Genomic DNA, 23,955 nt, shown 5'->3' with positions numbered 1-23,955 from the left:
TAATTTTCAATACTCAAGGGAATATGAGCCTAGTCTATGCAACCTGGCCTCATAATTTAACCCTTTTAGCCCCGGTATCATTCTGGTGAATCTGCGCTGCACCCCCTCCAAGACGAATATATCCTTCCTGAGGTGCGGTGCCCAGAACCGAATGCAGTATCTCCAGATGTGGTCTAACCAGAGGTTTATACAACCATAGAATGACTTTCACCCCTTTGTATTCCAGCCCCCTCGAGATGAAGGCTAACATTCCATTAATTCTTGTACCTGCCCACTAACTCTTAGTGATTTCGGATCTATTGCACCACAAAATCCTCACTATAATTAAGTCATGCACATAAACACAACTGCACCAGCGTCACACACAGACCTTTTTAAATTAATTTATTAGTAACAGGAACATCACAAAGCAAACAGCAATTTATATATTATATATATATATAAAAAAAGAGAGAAAATAGGAAATTAAAAAAAAAATACACAAAAAAATTGCTGGAAACACACAACCGGTGCCAGGGTCTGAGAGAAAGACACGTTAACGTTTCGAGTGGGGAGCTTTCACCACAGCGCTTCCAAAGAAAAGTTCCAACTGAAACAGTGACCCACCTTTCTCTTTCCGATGCTGCAGGACAAAACAGGGCTGGAATGGGTAAATTCCAATGTGGAATCGGTATGGAACAGAGGATGGCTTCCTGATAATCAGCTTTCCTTTTTTTTTTGGGAGGGTTTTACTGCTTTCACCGAAATGGTGGCAGAAGTTAGACAGTAATTAGCGCAAGTGATTTGGTGCAATGCAATACTTACTGCAACTTTATGTGCACAGTTTTGCATGACTTCCGAGCAATGACAAATCGTTGGCTCTCATTATTAAACGAGCATCGTTACAGTGATTTACTAGACACTGGACCGATTTTGCAGGCAGGTCTTGATCTCAGGATGACTGACACTGTCATTCCCTGCTCAGTCTCTCTCCCTCTTTCACTCTCACACACACACACACACCAGACCTCAATACATCAGTCCCCCAGTGCAGTCTTTACATTTAAGACTTGAGCTAGTTAGAGGGTAGGTGCTGCTTACAGGGCTTGTGATGCAGTGATGTGATCGCTCCCCAGCATCGAGCTGGCCCGCCATTTCACCAAAGTTGAACTTTCTGCCGCGGTTAGGATGTCCCGAAATACTCTCTTTCGAACTTCCTGAATTCACTCTCCGAGAATACACTCTTCACTTCCTTCTTCACTTTCTTTTTCTCTGGACGATCCTTTGCTTTTCTTCCTCGACTGTGTGTCAAAACCTACAACCAAAAAAACCCCCGCCAGCATTACAATTTTATATTGATAGATATTTCTCACGTCAAGTTTTTCTGTCATCCTGTGTGCTGGGCTGAAGAAGACAACAGCATTATATCTATATAGTGCCATTCATAGAATAATACAGCTCAGAAGGAGGCCATTTGGCCCATCGTGTCAGTGCCGCCTCTTTGAAAGAGCTATCCAATTAGTTCACTCCCCCTGCTCTTTCCCCATTATTCTGCAATTTTTTTCTTTTTCAAGTATTTATCCAATTCCCTTTTGAAAGTTACTATTGAATCTGCTTCCACCACCCTTTCAGGCAGCGCATTCCAGATCAAAACAACTCGCTGCATTAAAAAAATTCTCCATGTCTCCCCTCTGGTTCCTTTGCCACTTATCTTAAATCTGTGTCCTCTGGTTACCGACCCTCCTGCCAGTGGAAACAGTTTCTCCTTATTTACTCTATCAAAACCCCTCATGATTTTGAGCACCCCTATTAAATCTTCCCTTGTGGAGTGAGGTTATGACGGGATTGATAAACATGGGCAAGGATTCTCGAATCGGCGCTCTGAGGGACAGACGGTCAGGAGCGTGTTCGCACCGACCGGTGATGCTGGGGGAAGACGCTCAGTGGAAATTAGGGAATTCCCCCATCAGGAAGGGAGGTGAGAAAAAAAAAGGGTAGGAGGGTCATTCCCCTCTGTTCTGTCACTATAGCAGCTAGTGGGACAGCGATGTTACCCCTGGCCAGAAATGTGTGCCCAGTCCCGGGAAAACTAAACAGATTGAATTTAAACGCGTTCATTTCTTCCTTCTGTGTTGGTGTTTCGTGCTAGGAAAAGTTCCACAGGTGCCAGTACCCTGTTGCCTCCCTCTAGCGCCCATTCAAGTGCGAGTCAAGGCAGTGGTCCCAGGCTGTTTGACCACGGGGGGCATCACAGCCGAGCCTAATCCTGTGCTCGGCTGCCGTCCACGTGCACCTGCACTTTACAGCAGGGGTCGCTGGATAATGATCAGGGTGGGAACAGTAACTGGGTTTTTCTCCCCCCCCCCTTTCCCTAGTCTAAACTTAAGTCAGCTAGTGTCCCCACTCGCTCCCTGGCTGAGATCAGCTAATTTTAGCACAGACCAGGGACCAAACCTGGGATCTTACTGCTCCATGTGACTCAGAACCACAACAGGTGGTTGAGGGGTTTACTCACTCAGCCATGAAAGATTTTTCTTAAACATAAACCAAAAAAATGAATACGTTATCAGTATGTAAGACAACTTGCATTTATAGAGCTCCTTTAACTTGGAAAACTGTCCGAAGGCACAGCACAGAGACGTATTCAGGCAACAAATCGGCAAGAGTGGGGCTGTGACTGGGCAGCAGAACCAGTGAATGATTTACAAACCCAGTACAGGTTTTCGTGTACTGTGACCCCATCTGCAGTCAGCTTCCAGTGAAGTTTACAAACCACTCCCAAAAATGCATTGTTTGTGACTTCAAGCCAGTCAGAGGAGTCGACTCTTAAAAAAGAAAGACTTGCATTTATATAGCGCCTTTCACAACCTCAGGACATCCCAAAGCGCTTTATAGCCAATGAAGTACTTTTGAAGTGTAGTCACTGTTGTAATGTAGGAAATGTGGCAGCCAATTTGTGCACAGCAAGATCCCACAAACAGCAATGTGATAATGACCAGATAATATGTTTTTAGTGATGTTGGTTGAGGGATAAATATTGGTCAGGACGCCGGGGAGAACTCCTGCTCTTCTTTGAACAGTGCCGTGGGATCTTTTACAACCACCCGAGAGTTTAACGTCTCATCTGAAAGACGGCACCTCCAACAGTGCAGCACTCCCTCAGTACTGCACTGGGAGTGTCAGTCTAAATTATGTGCTCAAGTCTCTGGAGTGGGACTCGAACCCACGACCTTCTGACTCAGAGGCGAGAGTGCTGCCTGCTGAGCCACGGCCGACACATCTTTAAGATTCCAGTCCTTTCTTCAGCCTTGTCTAATGTAGCTTCATGACCTGATTTTTGAAAGTTACTGTAACAAATTCAAGATTTTTTTTCTGGGTGGGACTTGAACCTTCTGGCACAGCGGGAGGACTCCAAGCAACTGACCCATTCCTGAAGAGGAAATGGGATCGGGGAGCATTAGAAATACACACCCTTTGAGTGACGCTGCTCTCAGTCAGGAATTTGGAACCGAGCATATACTTGAGATTTTCCTCAGTGTGGTCTGCAGCCTTTTTCTTCCAAAACTCCTCTGTGGAGAGAAACAAGACCCCCATTAGCACAGAGTCCGAGTGCGACTACCATGAATACCGATCAGTAATGTATCAGCCATCATTTATTCTTTTCCCCCTTATCTTTTAGAAAAGATAAGGCTGAGGGGACCTGATAGAGGTCATTAAAATTATGAAAGGGTTGGATAGGGTAGACGTGACGGAGATGTTTCCACTTGTGGGGGAGAACAAAACAAGGGGCCAGAATTATAAGACAGTCACTAATTCAGGAAAAACTTCTTTACCCGGAGAATGTGGAACTCGCTATCGCAAGGAGTAGTCGAGGCGAATAGGAGAGATGCATTTAAGGGGAAGCTAGATAATCACATGAGGGAGAAAGGAATAGAAGGTTGTGCTGATAGGGTTAGATGAAGAGGGGTGGGAGGAGGTTCATGTGGAGCATAAACACTGGCACAGACCAGTTTTTTTTTTATTTGTTTATGGGATGTGGGCGTCGCTGGCGAGGCCAGCATTTATTGCCCATCCCTAATTGCCCTTGAGAAGGTGGTGGTGAGCCGCCTTCTTGAACCGCTGCAGTCCGTGTGGTGACGGTTCTCCCACTGTGCTGTTAGGAAGGGAGTTCCAGGATTTTGACCAGTTGGGCCGAATGGCCTGTTTCTGCGTTGAACGTTCTATGTATCTCCTGAAGGCATTGATTCCTTATTGGAACATATCTCTGTAGCTGCTGGTTACCTGATATCTAACTCATATGGCCATTCATCACATGGGCCTTGATAACAAGTGTCAGCACATGTTTCCAGCTGAGAATGCAGACCGACAGACTGAGCTAAGATGAGTGGATCACTGTTTGGCAAGAACAGACGGGAGAGACTCTGTCTTATATTCCACCCCCCCACCTGGTTGGGGCAGCTATTTGACTGTAGACGGCATCACTATCAAATGCAATTCCGTCCACTCACCTGCCCTTTCCAACAGTAGTCTCCCTGCTTAATTTGCCCCCCTCCCCTACCCAGCTAATTCCAAAGTCCCAGGTGCCAATTAGACTGAGATCAGTTAATTCACCAGTCCGTGGCCATAAATTACATGGTCTCCACATATTTACCATTCCAGCGCCTCTCCAGACCGTTCAGTGATGAGGTGGCCTAATTCCCAGTATGCAGCATTTTAGCAGACTGATTACTGTGTTTGCATGAACTTGCTGTCTGTATTATTATAACCGAGCCATTAACCTGTTTATTTTAAATGGGTTACCTTGAACCTTGTTAACCAGTACATAAGATACAGTAATTGCTTTGGAACAAAACAACGTATAGGGCCAGAAAGAGTGTTACCTCTCAATAGCCTGCTCCCTCTAATATCTATGCAATCTGCCCTTCCATTCTTCCACACTATTGGGTTATGCTATCACCCTGGGCAGTCCATTCCACATCTTTACCATCCCATTGCATTAGAGAGTCAAATCTAAATTGTTTCATGGAATGATACAGCATGGAAGGAGGCCATTTAGCCCATTGTGCCTGTACCGGCTCTTTGAAAGAGCTACCCAATTAGTCCCACTCCCCTGTTCTTTCCCCATAGCCCTGAAAACTTTTCCACTTCAAGTATTTATCCAGTTCCCCATTGAAAGTTATTATTGAATCTCCTTCCACCGCCCTTTCAGGCAGCGCATTCCAGATCATAACAACTCGCTGCATAAATTTTTTTTCTCTCATGTCGCCTCTGGCTCTTTTGCTAATTACCTTAAATCTGTGTCCTCTGGTTACCGACCCTTCTGCCACTGGAAACCGTAGCATCTTATTTACTCGATCAAAACCCTTCGTGATTTAACCTTAAAGCTTGAACCTACGTCCCTTGGTTCTGGGATTTGTGGAAATCTTGAAACCATTAAAGAGGCAAAAGTGCCAAAAATACCCACCCCTACATTGGACTTTCATTTATTTATTTTTAAAAAAAAGCTTACCATGGATCAGTAGCCAAACTAAGTAATTGAAAGTGCACATGGGAGCAGAGAAAGAGAGTCAAACTGAATCTATACCACTTACCAAGTGCCGATTTGACTATTTTGCCTTTGACGGTTGCTTTGTTCGTCTTCCGTTGTCCGTGAATCCTCTGTAACTGTTTCCTTATTCCCTTCTTGTTCGTATTAACCAGGCCCACGCGGTCAGTACCAGACGAGCTCCCTGGAATCGCCTGCTTTCTCCCCTGCCTTTTACCTGAAACACAGCAGTGCGAGAGTTGGTCACTATTTACCCAGCATCAAAACACCAACCCACCCATCAGATTAGTCACTCAAACCGGATAAACAGCCTTTGGCAGGAGAGCAAGACTGTGATGGGATGGAGTTTTTTGGGGAATAGAATCGCTACTGATTTTTATGAACTGAGCACAAACATTCCCAATACAGATAGTTACAAATTGAAAAAAAAACTGAACATATAAAGAATTATGGATTCCAAAACCGTCTCTGTGGCCCAGGGGAGCTGCTGTCCCCTAGATAATATTCATCGCGAGGGCCATCATGAAATTCTGCAGGGACAGCTACAGTCACTAACTGTAAGTAAGCCTTTGCAAAGTAATCACATCAGACTGAAGGCCCAGTCCCATAGCTGCACTCTAAATCCCTGTGGATTTCAGGGCTGCAGGCAATTCTTCATTTAGCTCACACTTGTTGGGAGATGAGGGTGAAGAGGACAAAAGGAGAAGATTTAAGAAGGCGTTTGGTGGCGCAGAAAAGAAGCTGGGAGCTATCTTTGGCCTCCAGCGTGATGGCGGAGTAGTGGGGTCGTTTCGGCAGAGGAGACTGAGCCCGATAGTGCTTGGCGTGATCCAGCCAGATCGAGTAATGGATGGCTAAACCAGCTGTGCACCAGACACACCCAGATCTGCGCCCCTTGGACCCGAGTGAGTGGGGGCCACAGTGGGAGAGGGGAGGGGACAATCAGGATTGGTGAGAGAAGGTTTTGCCAGGAGCAAGAGCATCAAAGGCAGAGGTTGAAGGAGCATTTGTGCAAAATAGATGGCTGCAGAAATATCACGGAGGGTGATCTCGAGGCATTTGGGAGTTTGAGTTGGGATAGTGTCTGGGTGTTGCTGCCTTTTCCCAGATCTAAAACTGGACAACAGGCCTGACCAGAGGTGAGATTGCGGCTCAAGGTTCGAAGTTTGCTTACAGCAGATAATAAAAAAAAAATGAAGTAAAAACTTTTGACTGCATTTAAAAAGAAACAAGAGTTCCTTTCTCCACAGATGCTGCCTGACTTGCTGAGCTTCTCCAGCATTGTCTGTTTTTATGCCTTGGGATTAATTCTGCTGATCTCAGACAGGGCGGCAGGGGGCGCTGCACCCGCGCCAGACAGCGCCCCCCTGTGGTGGGAGGTCAGGATCGCCGCTCCGGTTACTGGGGCAACGAGGAGGAGGAGGAGGGGGGGAGGGAGGGGGGGGAGTGAGTTCCTATTGAGGGGTGAGGGGGATGGGATCGCCCCCCCCAGTCACGGTCTGGCGCTCTCGCACACACGGACAGTAGGCCCGGAACAGGCTTTACAATGAAGCGCCGCGGCCTTCTGAGGAACTTGGGGGCTTAAAGTGAACCGTGACCCGGGGGGGAAGGGGAGACATCCTCTACCTCTCACATCCTCGCTCATTAGATCCAGATCCAGCCCTTTCCTGATCAGCGCTGCCGACATCGCGCTCGGACCCGCCGCACTCCCACGGTCAGTTTAAACCACGCTGCGGGCAGGCCGGAGCAGCGTCGGGCCTTTAGCGATCAGCCAGCCAAGAGGGCCCGTCGGCGGCAAATGCGCCCGCCCGCTCCTGCACAGCGCCACCTGCAGGTCGGGCAGACCACTATCGGGTTGCAGGCGGAGCATTGCATCTCGGCTCAGACTCAGAATCATAGAATGGTTACAGCGGAAGGAGGCGATTCGGCCCATCGAGCCCATGCCAGCACTTTGTAAGAGCAATCCAGTTAGTCCCATTCCCCTGTAGCCCTGCGATTTTTTCCCCCCCTTCAAGTATTTATCCAATTCCTTTTTTAAAGCAACAATTGCATCTGCTGCCACCACGTATCATGCAGTTCATTCCAGATCATAACCACTCGCTGCGTAAAAAAAGTTTTTCCTCATGTTGCCTTTGGTTCTTTTGTCAATCATCTTAAACCTGTGTCCTCTGGTTCTCGACCCTTCCACCAATGGGAACAGTTTCTCTTTATTTACTTTATCTAAACCCTTCATGATTTTGAACGCTTCTATCAAATTTCCTCTTAACCTTCTCTGCTCTAAGGAGAATGACACCACCTTCTCCAGTCTATCCACGTAACTGAAGTCCCTCATTTCTGAAGCCATTCTGGTAAATGGTGGTGCCAGAGACGTACTGCCCTGGAACCACTTTCGAATATTTTGTCTCTGCCCACCCCCCCTCTCAGGAGAGAGCAGTATTTTAATTAATGGAAATTAAAGATTATAAATAACTAATTTATCACTGAGCACATAATCTGCTCTGATACTCCAGTGCACTACTGAAGGAGTGTTGTTTGGTCAGAAGTGCCCTCTTTCAAATGTGATGTTAAACAGAAGTTTGTTTACTTGTTCAGGTGAACGTGGTCTATTCATCTAGAAAACAAAAATATAATAGTCAGCACGGATTTCAGAAGGGAAAGTTATGCTTGACCAGCCTTATTGGACTCTTTGAAGAAGTAGCAGAAAGAGTAGACAAGGGTATTGTAGTAGATGTAATATATGTGGATTTTCAAAAGGCCTTCAATAAGGTACCACATTGTATACTCATGATTAAGGTCAGAGAATGTGGAGTCAGGGGATAGGTAGCAGAATGGCTAACAAGCTGGCTACAAAACAAAAAAAGAGTAGGAGCTAAGGGTAGCTACTCAGACTAGGAAAAGGTGGGAGGTGGTGTTCCACAGGGATTGGTGCTGGCACCACTGTTCACAATTTACATCAACGATTTGGACTCAGGAATTGGAAGTATAATTTCAAAATTTGCAGACGACACAAAATTGCAGGGTGTAGTTAATATAAAGGAAGAATGTGTTAAAATGCAAGAGGTCATTAATAAACTTGCAGAATGGGCATGTAATTGGCAAATGAGTTTCAATATAGATAAGTGTGAGGTGGTGCATTTTGGTAGGAAGAATAAGGAGGCCACATATTGTTTGGATAATAAGTCTAAATGGGAAAGAAGAGCAAAAGGATCTGGGGTACAGATACACAAATCACTAAAAGTAGCAACGCAGGTTAATAAGGCCATAAAAAAAATACAAACAAAGCACTGGGGTTCATTTCTAAAGGGATAGAATTGAAAAGCAGAGAAGTTATGTTAAACTTGTATAGAACCTTGGTTAGACCACACTTGGGAGTGCTGTGAACAGGTCTGATCTCCATATTATAAATAGGATACAGAGGCACTGGAGAAGGTACAAAAAAGATTCACAAGGATGATACCAGAATTGAGAGGATATACTTATCAGGAAAGGCTGAACAGGCTGGGGCTCTATCATCTAGAAAAGAGAAGGCTGAGAGATGACCACATAGAGGTCTTTAAGATAATGAAAGGGTTTGATAGGGTAGATGTAGAGAAAATGTTTCCACTTGTGGGGGGAGTCCAAAACTAGAGGCCATCAATATAAGGTAGTCACTAATAAATCCAATAGGGAATTCAGGAAAAATTTCTTTACCCAAAGAGTGGTTAGAATGTGGAACATACTACCAGAAGGAGTGGTTGAGGCAAATAGCATAGATGCATTTAAGGGGAAGCTGGATAAGCACATGAAGGAGAAAGGAATACAAGGGTATGCTGATAGGGGTAGATGGAGTAGGGAGTGAGAAGGCTCGTGTGGAGCATAAACACCGGCGTAGACCAGTTGGGCCAAATGGCCCGTTTCTGTGCTGTACATTCTATGTAATCAAAGAGCACTATGAGATCGCCCAGTGGCCTAATCAACACCCTTCCCTCAACCAACATCACCAAAAATAGATTAAGTACAAGCAGCCATTTAGGGGAAAACATTTTTGGAACAGTCCTTTATGCCTTTTGTTAATGGAACTTAGTGGAGGGAATATTAATGCAATTTTAGTAAAAAGGTTAGCTTGGGTATAAAATATAATTTCAGTTTTGTACTCATCCCCACTTTTTCACTAAAGTTAATCGGCAGGAGAAAATTCACCCCCCGAAAAATCTCTTTTCCTTCCTTCACACCGTAGTTGTGGACGTGGCACAATTGAGGATCACATTTTCCTTGAGTTTTGCTGACTCAGTGGATCTGTGGCTTAAAATGCACACCCCATTGCATGATCTTCTCACAGCTAATGCTTTGGTCCTTCAACTTAGGAGCAAACAGTTGGTCCAAACGAACCACAGTGAAATCATTATCTGATTAGCTTATTTCTAAGAATGGTCTTGTACATGATGTGTTGCTGTATTTTGATGGAATCTGTAGCCATGTCAGCAACATTCTAATTCCTACCCAACATAAAACACACGATAGAAAGCGCACAATCTTAAACAAACTACTTTGATGCAAAAGATAGAATGAAACAACTTACTCAACTGAATGTACCTTAGTTTTATTGAAAGAATATAATTACAATTAGCATCCATTGGGTTCAATGTCACATTTAGCAATTAATGTACAAAAGTATCAACACTTCATTCAATGGAAAGTTAATGGCCTGATGCTGTAATGTTATGTATTTCACTCTCCCTTTTACATCCACTTATGAGGGCAGACGGGGCCTCGGTTTAATGTCTCTTCCGAAAGACGGCATCTCCGACAGTGCAGCACTCCCTCAGTACTGCTCTGAAACGTCAGCCTAGATTTTGTGCTCAAGTCTCGGGAGTGGGACTTGAATCCACAACCTTCTAACTGAGAGGGGCAGAGTGCTACCACTGAGCCACAGCTAACACCATCTAACCATGAGGGATGTTCACAAATGAGAGAGCCAGATACAGTGGACAGGTGAAGGGATGGGAAAGCTTAAAGAAGAGTTATGGCTTTAGACAGCAAGGTACAGGAATTATCACTGTATACTGTCCACTTAAAACCTCCATGATATTTCACTAGTTTTAATGTCCTTACAAATACATTAGCTATCCAAGAAAATGGACTCTATTGGTAGAAATTTCATCATCCATTACGTTTATCCAACAGGCAAAGCCTTGTACCCACTGTAATGTAATATATGTAAGAATTTCTAGACACATGCAATTAGTACACAGAATGCAGAGTAACACTGGAAGCCTCATGGGAAGAAAGCTACAGCACCAAGCCTTGCATTACTCCTAAAATTAGAGTCGGTTGTCTGTTAGAGACCCACTTAATGGTTCAAATTATATTTTACATAGTTAGTATTTTTATTCATAGAATAATCCAGGTCTAACCAAACCAACTTTACCACCCTCTTTACCTCTTCAAATATTCATCTTGATTAAGGCTCCCTCTAAAGACCTTTTAACACATTTGTCTCTCACAAATTTTAAAAAAATTGTTAGTCTCTAATCAAATACTTCAGCTAGCCTGATAGCAAATTTATAGAGTCAAAAATAGGTTCTCTCGATGTTGACCCTGCAACTTCCATTTCATTGTTCCTTTTACGTGCAGTAAGAGTTTATGGGAAGGCATTGGCTATATAATTTTTAAACAATGTCCCCCTCCTTCTCCAATGTATTAGTTAAATCTGCATCACAGCACACTTGGCCAGTGTGTGAAATTCAGAAGATCTCAGGCACATTTGGTATGTAGTGAGGATTGAGAAAGGGCCTGAAATAACGACAGGACATGTTGCTGGATAACAGTACTCAGTGTTACCCAAAGGAATCATTCATTGCAACATGTGGAATTGGTCATTACATGCAAGTATCAGACTCCACACAGATACTATTTATACAGCAAAGCAAACCAACTTTACTGCCTTAATTGACCACTGGAACAGTTTGCAATTTATTCTTCCCTCTTAAAACAGGAAGCAGCTACAGCTGTGACACACACTGTCCACCAGGAAGGCAGATTTACTGAAAACTGGCTTCGAAACCTCTTCTGCCCAGAAGGCAGGCATGTCACTAGCTCCAGTGAAGCATTTCCAGTGGGCTGCCAGGTGTCATTAAGGACTGCTCAGGTGCTATTCTCCTCTCCAATATGTCTTCCTTGCTGAAGGGAAATGTATAGCCTCTGCTTGGCATGGCTTAGATCAAGAATAGGATTGTGGGGTGGAGCATGAGCAATCTAACTCCTGGGCCAAACACACATGGACTGAAAAACTGCACAGTTTGCATGGTTCCAGATATTAAAAACAAATGAAACTTTGGCCTTTTGACAAACAATTTCACTTAGAAAAAGGCAGATATTCCAGACACAGCTTCCAAATTCTGGATCCTAAACACATCAAAAACATCTGGTCTCACTTTGAAATCTGGGATGCACATATAACAGTCGCTGCATTCAAGGAATAATTCATTGTGTGAAGCACTTTGAGACATGTTACTGGACAGCTGACACTCAGTTAATTTGAACCATGTGCACATAGCAGCTGAGCACACCAAGTATCCTGGGTAAATGCCAATATAGTGCCTCAAAGAAGCACGTGGTTGATTCTGGCAGATGTCTGCTTTCATCAGAAATGGACTGTCCCCTCGTTTTCAGGTTTTCCCCTCACCCCAACCACACCATTTTGTCGCCAAGGCACCATTCTCAATGCCACTTGTCACTCGAGACAAACCATCCTTGGCTTTTCCCTGATCCCCTCCCCCTGTTCTTTGTGAAAGGCTGAGCCTCCAGTTTATTCACCAACTTCAGAAACTCACAAATATGCATAGAAACAATATTACAAAGGCAGGTCCTTTATTGTTGAAGAGGAAAAATTTGCAGGGCTATGGGGAAAGAGCAGGGGAGCGGGACTCATTGGATAGTTCTTTCAAACAGCCGGCACAGGCACGATGGGCTGAATGGCCTCCTTCTGTGCTGTATGATTCTATGATTGTTGCCACAAACTACATTGAAGAACACCAGCCAAGTACTTGAAGTACCCCTTTAACAGGGAGTAGACTGAACCTTTAAAATAGCTCCACAAGCTTTGCTTTAAAGGCTCCACTCTCTTATCTCCCAACACAATGAAAGATAAGAGTTAAAAAAAACTTAAAAGGGAATCTCACTAGCTACATTTTTCCAGTAATCTCAACCGCTGGAGCAGCACAATCTGAAATGTTGATTTCAGTGCTGCCTAGTTCATATTCCCTTTTCTATCGGAGATGACGTTATCTGGGTCGGCTCGGGAGAACCACTCCACCCAGGCGCCATCGTAGATCATGACGTCTTCGATCCCACAGAGGTAGGCAGCAAGAGCGACATGGCAGGCGGTGACCCCAGTGCCACAGGTCCCCACCAGCGGTTTGGTCAAGTTGACGGCGTGTTCCTCAAATAATCGCCGCAGCTCCTCAACGCTCTTCACCTTTAGAGACTCTGGATTCAGGAAGGTGCTAAAGGGGATATTGATACTGCCGGGGATGTGACCAGGTTCAAATCCTGTAAAATTAGACAAAAAATGATGAGTTGGGGCAAACGCAGTTGCAGATAAACACCACACATAGCAACGGTCAAATACTATATGGATCAGATTACCACACCATATAATACTTCATGTCTTTTCTCACAATCTGTCTCCAATCCCTTCTCGGGTCGTCCTCCTAAAATCTATAGGTTTTTGAAATCCCACCTAACCACAACTTCTTGGTTTACCTAGTCTTTTCAACCTTGGACTGCAAGGCAGAGGGTCCTGCACCATTGGCCTTGGCTGGTCACCCAGGTTTAATAAGAATAAATTTGCCTCTTTTCAGCTACCTTATTTGCCAGTGGTGATCATTCCAAATGTTCACGTTGCTTTCTAGCAATCTTATCGGCCAACATTAAGGATAGTAACAGACTTCAGGAGGACATAGGCACATTGGTGAAATGGGCAGACACATGGCAGATGAAATATAATGCACAGAAGTGTGAAGTGATACATTTTGGTAGGAAGAATGAGGAGAGGCCATAAAGACTAAATGGTACAATTTTAAAAGGGGGTTCAGGAACAGAGAGACCTGGGGATGCACATACACAAATCTTTGAAGGTGGCAGGCAAGTTGAGAAGGCTGTTAAAAAAGTATATGGGATCCTGGGCTTTATTAATAGAAGCATCGGGTACAAAAGCAAGGAAGTTATGTGTTCAATTCTGGGCACCACACTTCAGGAAGGATGTCAAGGCCTTAGAGAGGGTGCAGAAGAGATTTACTGGAATGGTATCAGGGATGAGGAACTTCAATTATGTGGTGAGACTGGAGAAGCTGGGGTTGTTCTCCTCAGAACAGAAAAGGTTAAGGGAAGATTTGACAGAGGTGTTCTAAATCATGAATGGTTTTGATAGGGGAAATAAGGAGAAACTGTTTCCAGTGGCAGAAGGGTTGGTAACCAGAGGACACAGATTTAAGGTGATCAGAAAAGAGCCAGTTGACGAGTAAACATTTTTTACGCAGCGAGTTGTAATGCACTTCCTGAAAGGGTGGTGGAAGCAGATTCAATAGTACCTTTCAAAAGGAAATTGGATAAATGGTTCAAGGGAGAAATTTGCAGAGTTATGGGGAAAGAGCAGGGGAATGGGTCTAATTAGATAGCTTTTTCAAAGAGTCAGCACAGGCACAATGGGCCGAATGGCCTCCTCCTGTGCTGTACCATCTATGATATAACTATTCTAGGAGTGTCGGTCTTGAACAGTAACATTCTACCAAAGTGACAATAATGTAACTGTCGGTGATAGTTGGTAATCATAACAACAAATGACATTATTAAGCAATTAGATTTTTCTTGGGCTACAGAAATTCACAAATGTGTTACCGGGATCATAAATAAACAGAATATAAATTGGGATAGTTGAACATTTTAGAATTATAATACGTGACAGCATTGAAATAGCATGTGATCCAGTTCCTGTCTTTATTCCGTGTCCTTAATTGCAGAATATTAGGCAAGAATCACTGAACAGTAATCAGGAGTTGGGACCATGGTACAATTTTCCAGACCTGTGCACACTTGGAACTTCCCCAAGTCTTTTCTCTTGCTAATCTGTGCCTAACTTCCCTGGAATTATGTAAATGGGGAGTGTATCTACGTTGAGGAGAGAGTATTCACAGCCTGACAGAATCTCTACCTCTGTGGATTTCTGAGTAACTTGGTGAGGAGACTCAAACATCGTGATGCATTTTCATAAGTGTCAGAAACCCAGTTGATCAAAAAAACACCATGGCCAATTATTGTAGCTCTGCTACTGGCCATGGCCAGTATTTTTGATATAAAGGAGATCTCTACTGCTTGGTTAATGTGTTACAGGCTATACATAAAGGACAACGGTACCTTCAGGACCCTTAAATTGGACACAGTGGAAATCCCTGGTACAGGGAGACTCCAGTGGAATATTTCAAAATGACTGATTACAATCTGAAATCTGGTTGGTGATAAGCACTGATGCGTGCAGATGTTCCCATGCCCATGAAAAAATAAATTAAATAGTAAACTCCAGGTCCTTGAAGTTGACCTTTGAATGCCCGATCAATCATTTGCAAAGCTCTATTTGTTGCTCTGAATCAACATGGATGTTAATCATCACAGAGATTTGTCAGAAATCAAATAACTGTCCTGCTCAGACTCTCACTGAACTAGTAACCAGGAGGGGGTAGCTTCACACAGTGCAGAACATAATCAACAACACCCCACATGTGGAAATTTGGCCCGTATCCAGCTCAAGGGGAGTCAGGTTTAACACCCATCAGTTTTGGATCAGAGTATTCTAAAATGTAAACCCAAGAAAGAAAGAAACAATTTAAATAGCACCTTTCACAACCAATGAAGTATTTTTGAAGTGCAGTCACTATTGTAATGTAGGGAAACGTGGCAGCTAATTTGCACACAGCAAGATCCCACAAACAGCAATGAGATAAATGTCCAGCTAAGCTGCGTTAGTGATGTTGGTGGAGAGATAAATATTGGCCAGGACACCGAGAGAACTCCCCAGCTCTTCTTTGAACAGTGTCATGGGATCTTTTACGACCACCTGAGAAGGCAGACAAGGCCTCGGTTTAACGTCTTATCCAAAAGTTAGCACCTCCGACAGTGCAGTAATCCTTCAGCCAAATGCACATTTCTGGAAGTCACAGGAATTAAGAAACTGGAAATTGCAAACCACAGACCCAAGATTTCCCAACATGCATGACCAGCAGGCAAGGATTTCCAGCTGTACTGCAAACTTACAACACTAGCTGCTTCTAACGTTCACCGCCAGCAGATAAGCACCAGCCAGATTACACTAATTTGATAATTTCGATGGCCATGGCAATTTGAGTTCAGTTTTAAAAATCTGGTAATAAAAAGCTGTTGTTATCAGTAAAAATGATCATGAACCCAAACAGTCTGGCCTATAATGTGACTCCAGTCTTAAGCCAACGTGGTTGACTCATAACTGGCCTCTTAAGTGGCCTGGCAAGTCACTTAGTTGCTTCAAACAGCTACAAAGAATAACACCACAGACTGTGGCAGTTCAAGGCAGCCGCCCACCACCACTACCTTCTCAGAGCAACTGGCAATAAATGCCAGCCTTGCTAGTGATGCCCACATCCCAAGAATGAAGTTTTAAAAATGTTTGTGTTCACAACAAAAACTGGAAACAAAAATGACGTTTTAAAAATTGTTATATAAAACTCAGTGCACTATGCTGCAGGACTCAAACTTCAGCTGAATGTAATAGGGAATAATACATAAAACAGGAATTGGGAGGAATAAATAAAAGTTTCAAGATCTTTTAAGAAACCTTCTCTGGGTTCAGGCTGTGTTCCTCGGAATCGCCCCTCTGGTCTGGCATCCACCAGCTGAAAGCCCTTGTTCTTGATGTTGTCCAGGACCTCCTGGTAAGATTTGACCCAGGGTTTGCCGTTCGCCTTGTACTCGGCGGGCTGAGAAACCTCCAGGTCTGAAGTGACCGGGAGACCCTCCCGACACCAGTTCACGAAGCCGCCGTCCAACACCGACACCCGCTCGTGCCCGAAAGCCCGGAACATCCACCAGACCCGGGAGGCGCAGAAAAGCCCGAAGTCGCTGGCGTCGTAGACCACTACGTGAGTGTTGTTGCCGATGCCCAGGCTACCCACGTACTCGGAGAAATGCTCCTCCCGGGGCATCATATGTTCGTAAGGGGAGGACCGGTTACTACATTCATCCAGGTCGAAATGAACGGCGCCGGGGATGTGCCTCTCCTTAAATTCCTTCTTCCCGTCCCGCTGCATCTTCGGCAGGTACCAGGAGGAGTCCAGGACCCGCAGGGCTCGTCCCTGGGGAGTTCTGATGGCCTCTAACAGCCACTTTGCCGACACCACTGTCCGGATCATCGCCATGCTTGGAGTCCCCGACTGGGGGCGGGGCCACGATAAGCTAATCAGAAGCCTGGAATCGATTGCAACACGCTCGAGTAGCAGAGTATCGTCCAATACAAAATCGTGGATCAGTCACAAGATACAGTTGCACAACTTGCATTTATATAGCGCCTTTCACTGCCTCAGGACGTCCTAAAGCGCTTCAGAGCCAATGGAGTACTTACCATGTGTAGACACTGATGCAATGTACCACAGTCCAACAAACAGCAGTGAAATAAATGACTGGATCATTTTAATTTAGGTGTTGGTTCAGGGATAAAACCTGGGGAATTATATAACATAGGAAATAGGAGCAGGAGTAGGCCATAAGGCCCCTCGAGCCTGCTGCGCCATTACTACTGCCTCCACTACTCGCCTTCAAACAGCCACCTAACCTCAAACAGACCATCATTCGCAGCAAATTACCCAGCTTTCAGGAGAACAGCGTCCACGACACCACACAACCCTGCCACGGCAACCTCTGCAAGACATGCCAGATCATCGACACAGATACCACCATCACACGAGAGGTCACCACCCACCAGGTATATGGTTCCTACTCCTGTGACTCGGCCAACGTTGTCTACCTCATACGTTGCAGGAAAGGATGCCCCGGAGCATGGTACATCGGCGAGACCATGCAGACACTGCGACAACGGATGAACAGACACCGCGCAACAATCGCCAGACAGGAGGGTTCCCTCCCAGTCGGGGAACACTTCAGCAGTCAAGGACATTCAGCCTCCGATCTTCGGGTAAGCGTTCTCCAAGGCGGCCTTCGAGACACACGACAACGCAAAATCGTCGAGCAGAAATTGATAGCCAAGTTCCGCACCCAGGAGGACGGCCTCAACCGGGATCTTGGGTTCATGTCACGCTACATGTAACCCCACCAGCGAAAAAAAGTTTTCTGTTTTTAATACAACTGGTCATTCTCTCTCTCTCTCTCTCTGTCTTTGTGATCTGACCGCTTGTGTATTCAGTATTCTTGGATGTAATGTTTCCCTGTCTGAACACCATCCACTCCTTTGATTGCTGTGATTATCTCTCTGCCGAGGTGTGATAACGGGCAGTTGGAAAGATTATCTGTAATCACCAGGCATTGTCCTCTGACTGTATATGCTGTGCTTTTATGGAACCCTTCACTCACCTGACGAAGGAGCAAAGTTCCGAAAGCTTGTGATTTCAAATAAAGCTGTTGGACTATAACCTGGTGTTGTACGACTCCGTACATTTGTCCACCCCAGTCCATCACCGGCATCTCCGCATCATGGCCATTCAATAAGATTATGGCTGATCTTCGACCTCAACTCCACTTTCCTGCCCGATTCCCATATCCCATGTCCAAAAATCTATCGATCTCAGTCCTGAATATACTCAATGGCTGAGCATCCACAGCCCTCTAGGGTAGAGAATTCCAAAAATTCACAACCCTGAGTGAAGAAATTTTTCCTCATCTCGGTCCGAAATGGCAGACCTCTTATCTTGAGACTAGTCCTCGACTTTCCAGCTAGGGGAAACAGCCTCTCAGCATCTACCCTGTCAAACCCTCTAAGAATTTTATATGTTTCAATAAGATCACCTCTCATTCTTCTAAACTCTAGAGAATATGGGCCCATTCTACTCAATCTCTCCTCATAGGGCAACTCCCTCATCCCAGGAATCAATCTAGTGAACCTTCGTTGCACCCACTCTAATGCAAGTATATCCTTTCTTAGGTAAGGAGACCAAAACTGTACACAGTACTCCAGGTGTGGTCTCACCAGAGCCCTATATAATTCCAGCAAGACCACTTATTCTTACACTCCAACCCCTTGCAATAAAGGCTAACATATTGCAGTTGGTGAGACCACACCTGGAGTATTGTGTGTGGTTTCGGTCTCCTTACCCAACGAAGGATACACTTGCCATAGAGGGAGTGCAGCAAAGGTTCACCAGACTGATCCCTGGGATGGCAGGACTGTCGTATGAGGAGAGATTGGGTCGACTCGACCTGTATTCACTTGAGTTTAGAAGAATGAGAGAGGATCTCATTGAAACATATAAAATTCTGACAGGGCTAGACAGACTGGATGCAGGGAGGATGTGTCCCCTGGCTGGAGGGGTCCAGAACGAGGGGTCACAGTCTCAGGATATGGGGTAGGACATTTAGGATTGAGATGAGGAGAAATTTCTTCACTGGTGAACCTGTGGAATTCTCTACCACAGAAGGCTGTGGAGGCCAAGAAGGAGCTAGATAGATTTCTAGACACAAAAGGCATCAAGGGGAATGGGGAGAGAGCGGGAATATGGTATTGAGGTAGACGATGAGCCATGATCATATTGAATGATGGAGCAGGCTCGAAGGGCCGAATGGCCTACTCCTGCTCTTATTTTCTATGTCTATGTTTCTAATACCATTTGCTTTCCTAATTGTTTGCTGTACCTGCATGTTAACTTTCTGTGATTCGTGTACAAGGACATCCAAATCCCTCTGACTACTAACATTTCTTAGACTCTCACCTTTTAAAAAGATTCTGCTTTTCTATTCTTCCTACCAAAATGAATAATTTCACATTTCCCCAAATTATACTCCATTTGCCACCTTCTTGGCCACTCACTTAAACTGTCTATATCCCTTTGCAGACTCTTTGCGTCCTCCTCACAGCTTACCTTCCCACCTAGCTTTGTATCGTCATCAAACTTGGATACATTACACTCAGTCCCCACATCTAAGTCATTGATTTATACTGAAAACAGCTGAGGCCCAAACACTGATCCTTACAGCACCCCATTAGTTACAACCTGCGAACCCAAAAACTCCCTGTTCTTCTTTGAATAGTGCCGTGAGGTCTTTTAAGTCCACCTTGCCAAGCCTGCCAGATTGCCCGAGGGTCTTCGGGAATGGGATATGCGACTGCTGGGCGCTGCTGCTTGCAACCCAGGAGATCTTCATGCTTTAAATTTCCCATTGCAGCAGCGCCCACCCCCTGCCACTATGTCACCCTCGCCGCCGCAGAGCCAGGTCTAGATGATGTGCCTGGAACAATCAAGAGTTGGAAGGAGGTGGGGGGGGGACTCGATAGTTGGAACTCAGGATAGGTCGGGTGTCGGAGAGCAGGGCTTAGAAGTCAGAGGAGTTCGAGACTCGGAGGCGCAAGAGTCGGGAGTTGTCGGGGGGCTCAGGAGTTGAGGGGGCTCGAGAGTCAGGGGACTCGGAAGTCGGACGGGTGAGGTAGATTGCGGAATGGGGGCCTGGAAAGATGGTGTCTGGGTAGACAGGGAGAATGGGAAAATTGGGGGTAAGAGAATGGGAGAATTAGAGGTTGGGGAGAAAGGAAGACGGGTTTGTGCGATTTCTCGGATTGGTTCAGGTCGGTCTGTGCTGGCTGGTTTTGATGTGTGAAGTCCAAGTACGGATCGGTTCTGAATGAGGTTCAGAGTTCAGTGTCGATGATGTCAGACAGATCCAGCTGATGACTCGACTGCAGCTCTCAAATTTTCTGCAGAATATCGTTTGTGATTTTCAGTTCATAGTTCACCAGTAAAATGCCCATGACTGTCACCATAATCTCTTTCACCAGCTCTCCATCAGAAAACAGTTTCTTTTCTCGTGCCAGAATCCAAGCAGTTTTGTAACTAGCTAAAGTTATAAGTTCCAAAGATGACAGAAATTGTTTCAGAACTCTTTTCTGTTGATTAAGAGTTGATAACCTTCTACTCCTTTCTTCCATATGTGTTTATCTCGCTTCCCCTTAAATGCATCTACGCTATTTACCTCAACTACTCCATGTGGTAGCGAGTTCCACATTCTAACCTTTCTGACTGGAGGCTCCACTGGGGCTTCAGTCAGCTCTCCTAAAGAACTATTCACAGAAACTGTTGCTATTTCCCGTTTTCTTGTGACAAATCCATCTGACGTTAAGTACGATTAATTGACAGCCCTAGTTTAATAACATCATAAAATTATTGAAACAGATGTAAATAATAGAACATTTTAATGCAAAAAGAACTGATATAAACCTAAGCACAACTTATATTTCTATAGCACTCCTCAGGTGCAGGAAGATATTTTATTATGCTTTAAGTTAAGTGGGAATAAAATAACAAATAGTCAATAAATGATATTACAGGAGCACCAGTTAATCTTTTAAATATTTTCAAAAGTCACTCTCCTGCATTCAATCCCCTGTTAGTAAATTATGTCCCGTGTCTCTAAATATAATTTGGGTTCAGGCTTGTTGAATCAGACATGACTACATATATGTGCATTTTAAATCACTTTAATCTTTATTTATGACGGATTTCAGATATACCAGTAAAGCAGCAACATGTCCCTAGCAGAAGGAGCACAAGCCACTATGGGACAACCTTACTAATCAGAACAGAGTGATTGGGCTCAATTTTCAAATGAAAGTCCGGGTACGTTGGTGGGGGAACGGTGGCAGCGAAAGTCGGTAAAATCTGGAGCGAGTAAGGAACCCGGCTCCAACTCGCCGACTTCCGCGTCTCACACAGACGCATCTGTATGCGCGCGGGATTCTGGAATCTGGAAGTCCTGCCAGCAATTAAAGCCGGCGAGACGATATTTAAAGAAGCAAATGTACCTGAGGTACTTAAGGTACTTTATTTGTTACATAGTAGGTAGTTGCAACGATTTTCAACTTGCCTGGGCGGCTTTCGATTCACGAAGGGCCGGATCAGGCAAAGTAAACTAAATAAATTAAATAAAATAACATTTCACAAAGTTAAAAAAATAAATAAACCTACCTTTCAAATGATCTCACCTGCACCCTCCTGCTCCGATGTCTCCCTCCCCACTCCGACGATGTCCGATGTACCCCCCGATCTTTGTCCCCCCCCCCACTCTCTGTTCCAGCGCCTGATGACGTTTCTCTCTCTATTTCTCTTCCTTCCTCCCCCCCCCAACCCTGGGGTTGCAGGCTCCTGTCGGCAGGCAAAAATAAACTAAATAAATTAAATAAAGTAACATTTCACAAAGTTAAAAAAATAAATAAATCTACCTTTCAAACGATCCCATCTGCACCCTCACGCTCCAATGTCCGATGTCTCACCCCCCCCCCACCGATGTCTCCACCCCCCCTCCTCCGGCTGCCTGCCAGGCGCGAAACCCGGAAACAAGATTAATGAGCATCAATTACCTTGCGATTGCTTGGGGAATGGTGAGATTTTATTATCCGGGTTTGCCGTGAGCCCATTGACCACCACCCCTCCCCCACCGCTGCCATCTGAAAATCGAGCCCATTATCTCTGTCACCAAGTTTTTTTCTTCTGTGCAGGATTCATTGTAGTACCCTGCCTAGGTGCAGACCCTCGATATATTCTTTCTCATCACTACTATGTGACAGCTCTGGCTGCACCTTCTCGGTTTCCCAGACTTTACATTAACTTTATTACATCTGACTGAGCCCTCTTACCAAATTAACGCTCTGGTGTCCTTGCAATTGGCACCAGTAAATGCTAACTATTTTGTCACCCAGCACACTCTGTCCATCTCTTATAACGAGTCTGCTGTTGACTCCAGGTCCACAGACCCCTCCAATCCACCCAAACTCAGCACTTACCACGAGAGCATTTGTATACTGTCTTGTCTATTCCCACAGATTTCACTCTCTTATTCATTTCCCATGCAGGACAATCAACTCAAAACATTCAGAACAGTCCAGACATTGATTAGCTATTCCAAAATATTTTGGCTCAGGTGACAAGTAAAATTCCCCACAGCTACAATGCGCTCAGTAACCTCATTATCTAAAAAAGCAGAATTTCTGCTGCTGCCCTGATTAACTCATTCTATTCTGATCTATTACATTCAACAAAGTGCAGGGAAGAACAGGCAGGTGTGAAGTGACTGTTTGGTGAGTCAACCTTTATTCATTGACAGTATCGGGCTATAAATTTGTCCTTTCTCTGGCTGCTGCCTGTCCTAATCCACATCCTCCCCTTCCTGTGTACCCTCCTGATGCTGCAGAGATGGAAGTGCTTTCCTCCCTATCTTCATCATCATTGCCTTCAGTTTTCAGAAGCAGCGAGCCTTTTGTCATTGTGGTATTATGTAGTACACAGCAAGCTACAATAAAGAGATGGAAGAGGCTAGATTGGCGCTCTTAGAGTGTCGCCTTACAGACTCTTGCCAGGCTACACTGCAGGCCTCTGCCAGATTTATCCAGGTACCTAAAATTAAATTTTAAAATGACTAGTCTGCTCTATGATATTTTTTGTAGTTACTTGGACCTCATTATATCTGTTGTCTCTCCCTTTCGGTAGAAATCTTACTGGCATCATTAGCCTGGACTGCAGGGGTTGGTCCTGATCATCAATCAACCATCTCAATAGATGGCTCCAAATCACGAGGGTGGGCATTGTAGATTGTTGCATGAAAGTTCCATGACAGCTTCCTGGGTATCAGGGATTCACGGGTAGGATAAGGTAATTCGCATCGCACACTAGTTGTATATTAATAGAATTAAAGCCTTTTCTGTTCGTACGAGCAAAGGAGTTGTCACATGAGGCTTTGAGTGCCACATGCATTCTGTCAATTACTCCCAGCCACCCTGTAGATATGGATAGTTCTCTCTTTGTTTGTCTGCTTCTATTAGGAAGGATATGAATTGTGAAGCCTTCCTGAATAGAGCATCAATCGTCTTTATGCAGTGATGAATTGCTGCCTGACTAATGTGGAAAAAGTCACCAGATGCTGTTTGGAAAGATCCAATTGCAAAGATAGTCAAGGGAGTGAAGACCTTGATTTGTACAGGCAATGCTGCTCTGGTGGAAGTAGGCTGTAGGTCTTCATCCAGCAGTTGACAGATCTCTCCAGTAACCTTAGTGGGGAGTGACCGCGGGGGGGGGTGAAAGAGTACACCTTCTGAGGCACTGACTTTCAGAAAATTCTATGTTAAACCTTCATGGTTTGGAAACCCTGGTGAGGGAGTATCTGCGTGTAGGAAACAAACACTTTCCGTAAAGCCACACTCTAAAAGCGCCAAT

General features: G+C 44.8%; 2 protein-coding genes across 2 annotated transcripts; both read right to left on the bottom strand.

Annotated features, from left to right (window-relative positions):
* Window positions 1–369: 369 nt before the first annotated feature.
* On the bottom strand, window positions 370–7,315 carry rps19bp1 (ribosomal protein S19 binding protein 1). The gene is made up of 4 exons (XM_067974213.1): window positions 7,151–7,315; window positions 5,571–5,741; window positions 3,451–3,548; window positions 370–1,294 (listed from the first exon to the last, which is right to left on the bottom strand). Exons 1-4 carry the CDS (start codon window positions 7,209–7,211, stop codon window positions 1,163–1,165), a joined length of 462 nt encoding a protein of 153 aa, XP_067830314.1. The 5' UTR covers window positions 7,212–7,315; the 3' UTR covers window positions 370–1,162.
* A 2,767-nt stretch (window positions 7,316–10,082) lies between these two features.
* Window positions 10,083–16,975, bottom strand: mpst (mercaptopyruvate sulfurtransferase). The gene is made up of 2 exons (XM_067974582.1): window positions 16,368–16,975; window positions 10,083–13,054 (listed from the first exon to the last, which is right to left on the bottom strand). The coding sequence occupies exons 1-2, from the start codon at window positions 16,945–16,947 to the stop codon at window positions 12,753–12,755; spliced, it is 882 nt and encodes a 293-aa protein (XP_067830683.1). The 5' UTR covers window positions 16,948–16,975; the 3' UTR covers window positions 10,083–12,752.
* Window positions 16,976–23,955: the final 6,980 nt, after the last annotated feature.

Source organism: Heptranchias perlo, chromosome 40 (assembly GCF_035084215.1).
Source record: "Heptranchias perlo isolate sHepPer1 chromosome 40, sHepPer1.hap1, whole genome shotgun sequence".
Lineage (NCBI taxonomy): Eukaryota > Metazoa > Chordata > Chondrichthyes > Hexanchiformes > Hexanchidae > Heptranchias > Heptranchias perlo.
Note: the sequence above shows the minus strand (reverse complement) of the source record. Positions and strands in the feature narration are given on the sequence as shown.

What these genes read in the sequence shown, in the direction of transcription:
- rps19bp1 (XM_067974213.1), bottom strand. Translation starts at nt 7,211, where the DNA reads ATGTCGGCAGCGCTGATCAGGAAAGGGCTGGATCTGGATCTAATGAGC. An exon ending in AATGAGCGAGGATGTGAGAG is followed by an intron (nt 5,742 to 7,150) that starts GTAGAGGATGTC and finishes GCTGTGTTTCAG; the next exon opens with GTAAAAGGCAGGGGAGAAAG. An exon ending in AGAGCAGCGTCACTCAAAGG is followed by an intron (nt 1,295 to 3,450) that starts GTGTGTATTTCT and finishes TTTTGGTTGTAG; the next exon opens with GTTTTGACACACAGTCGAGG.
- mpst (XM_067974582.1), bottom strand. Translation starts at nt 16,947, where the DNA reads ATGGCGATGATCCGGACAGTGGTGTCGGCAAAGTGGCTGTTAGAGGCC. An exon ending in ACAGCCTGAACCCAGAGAAG is followed by an intron (nt 13,055 to 16,367) that starts GTTTCTTAAAAG and finishes CTAATTTTACAG; the next exon opens with GATTTGAACCTGGTCACATC.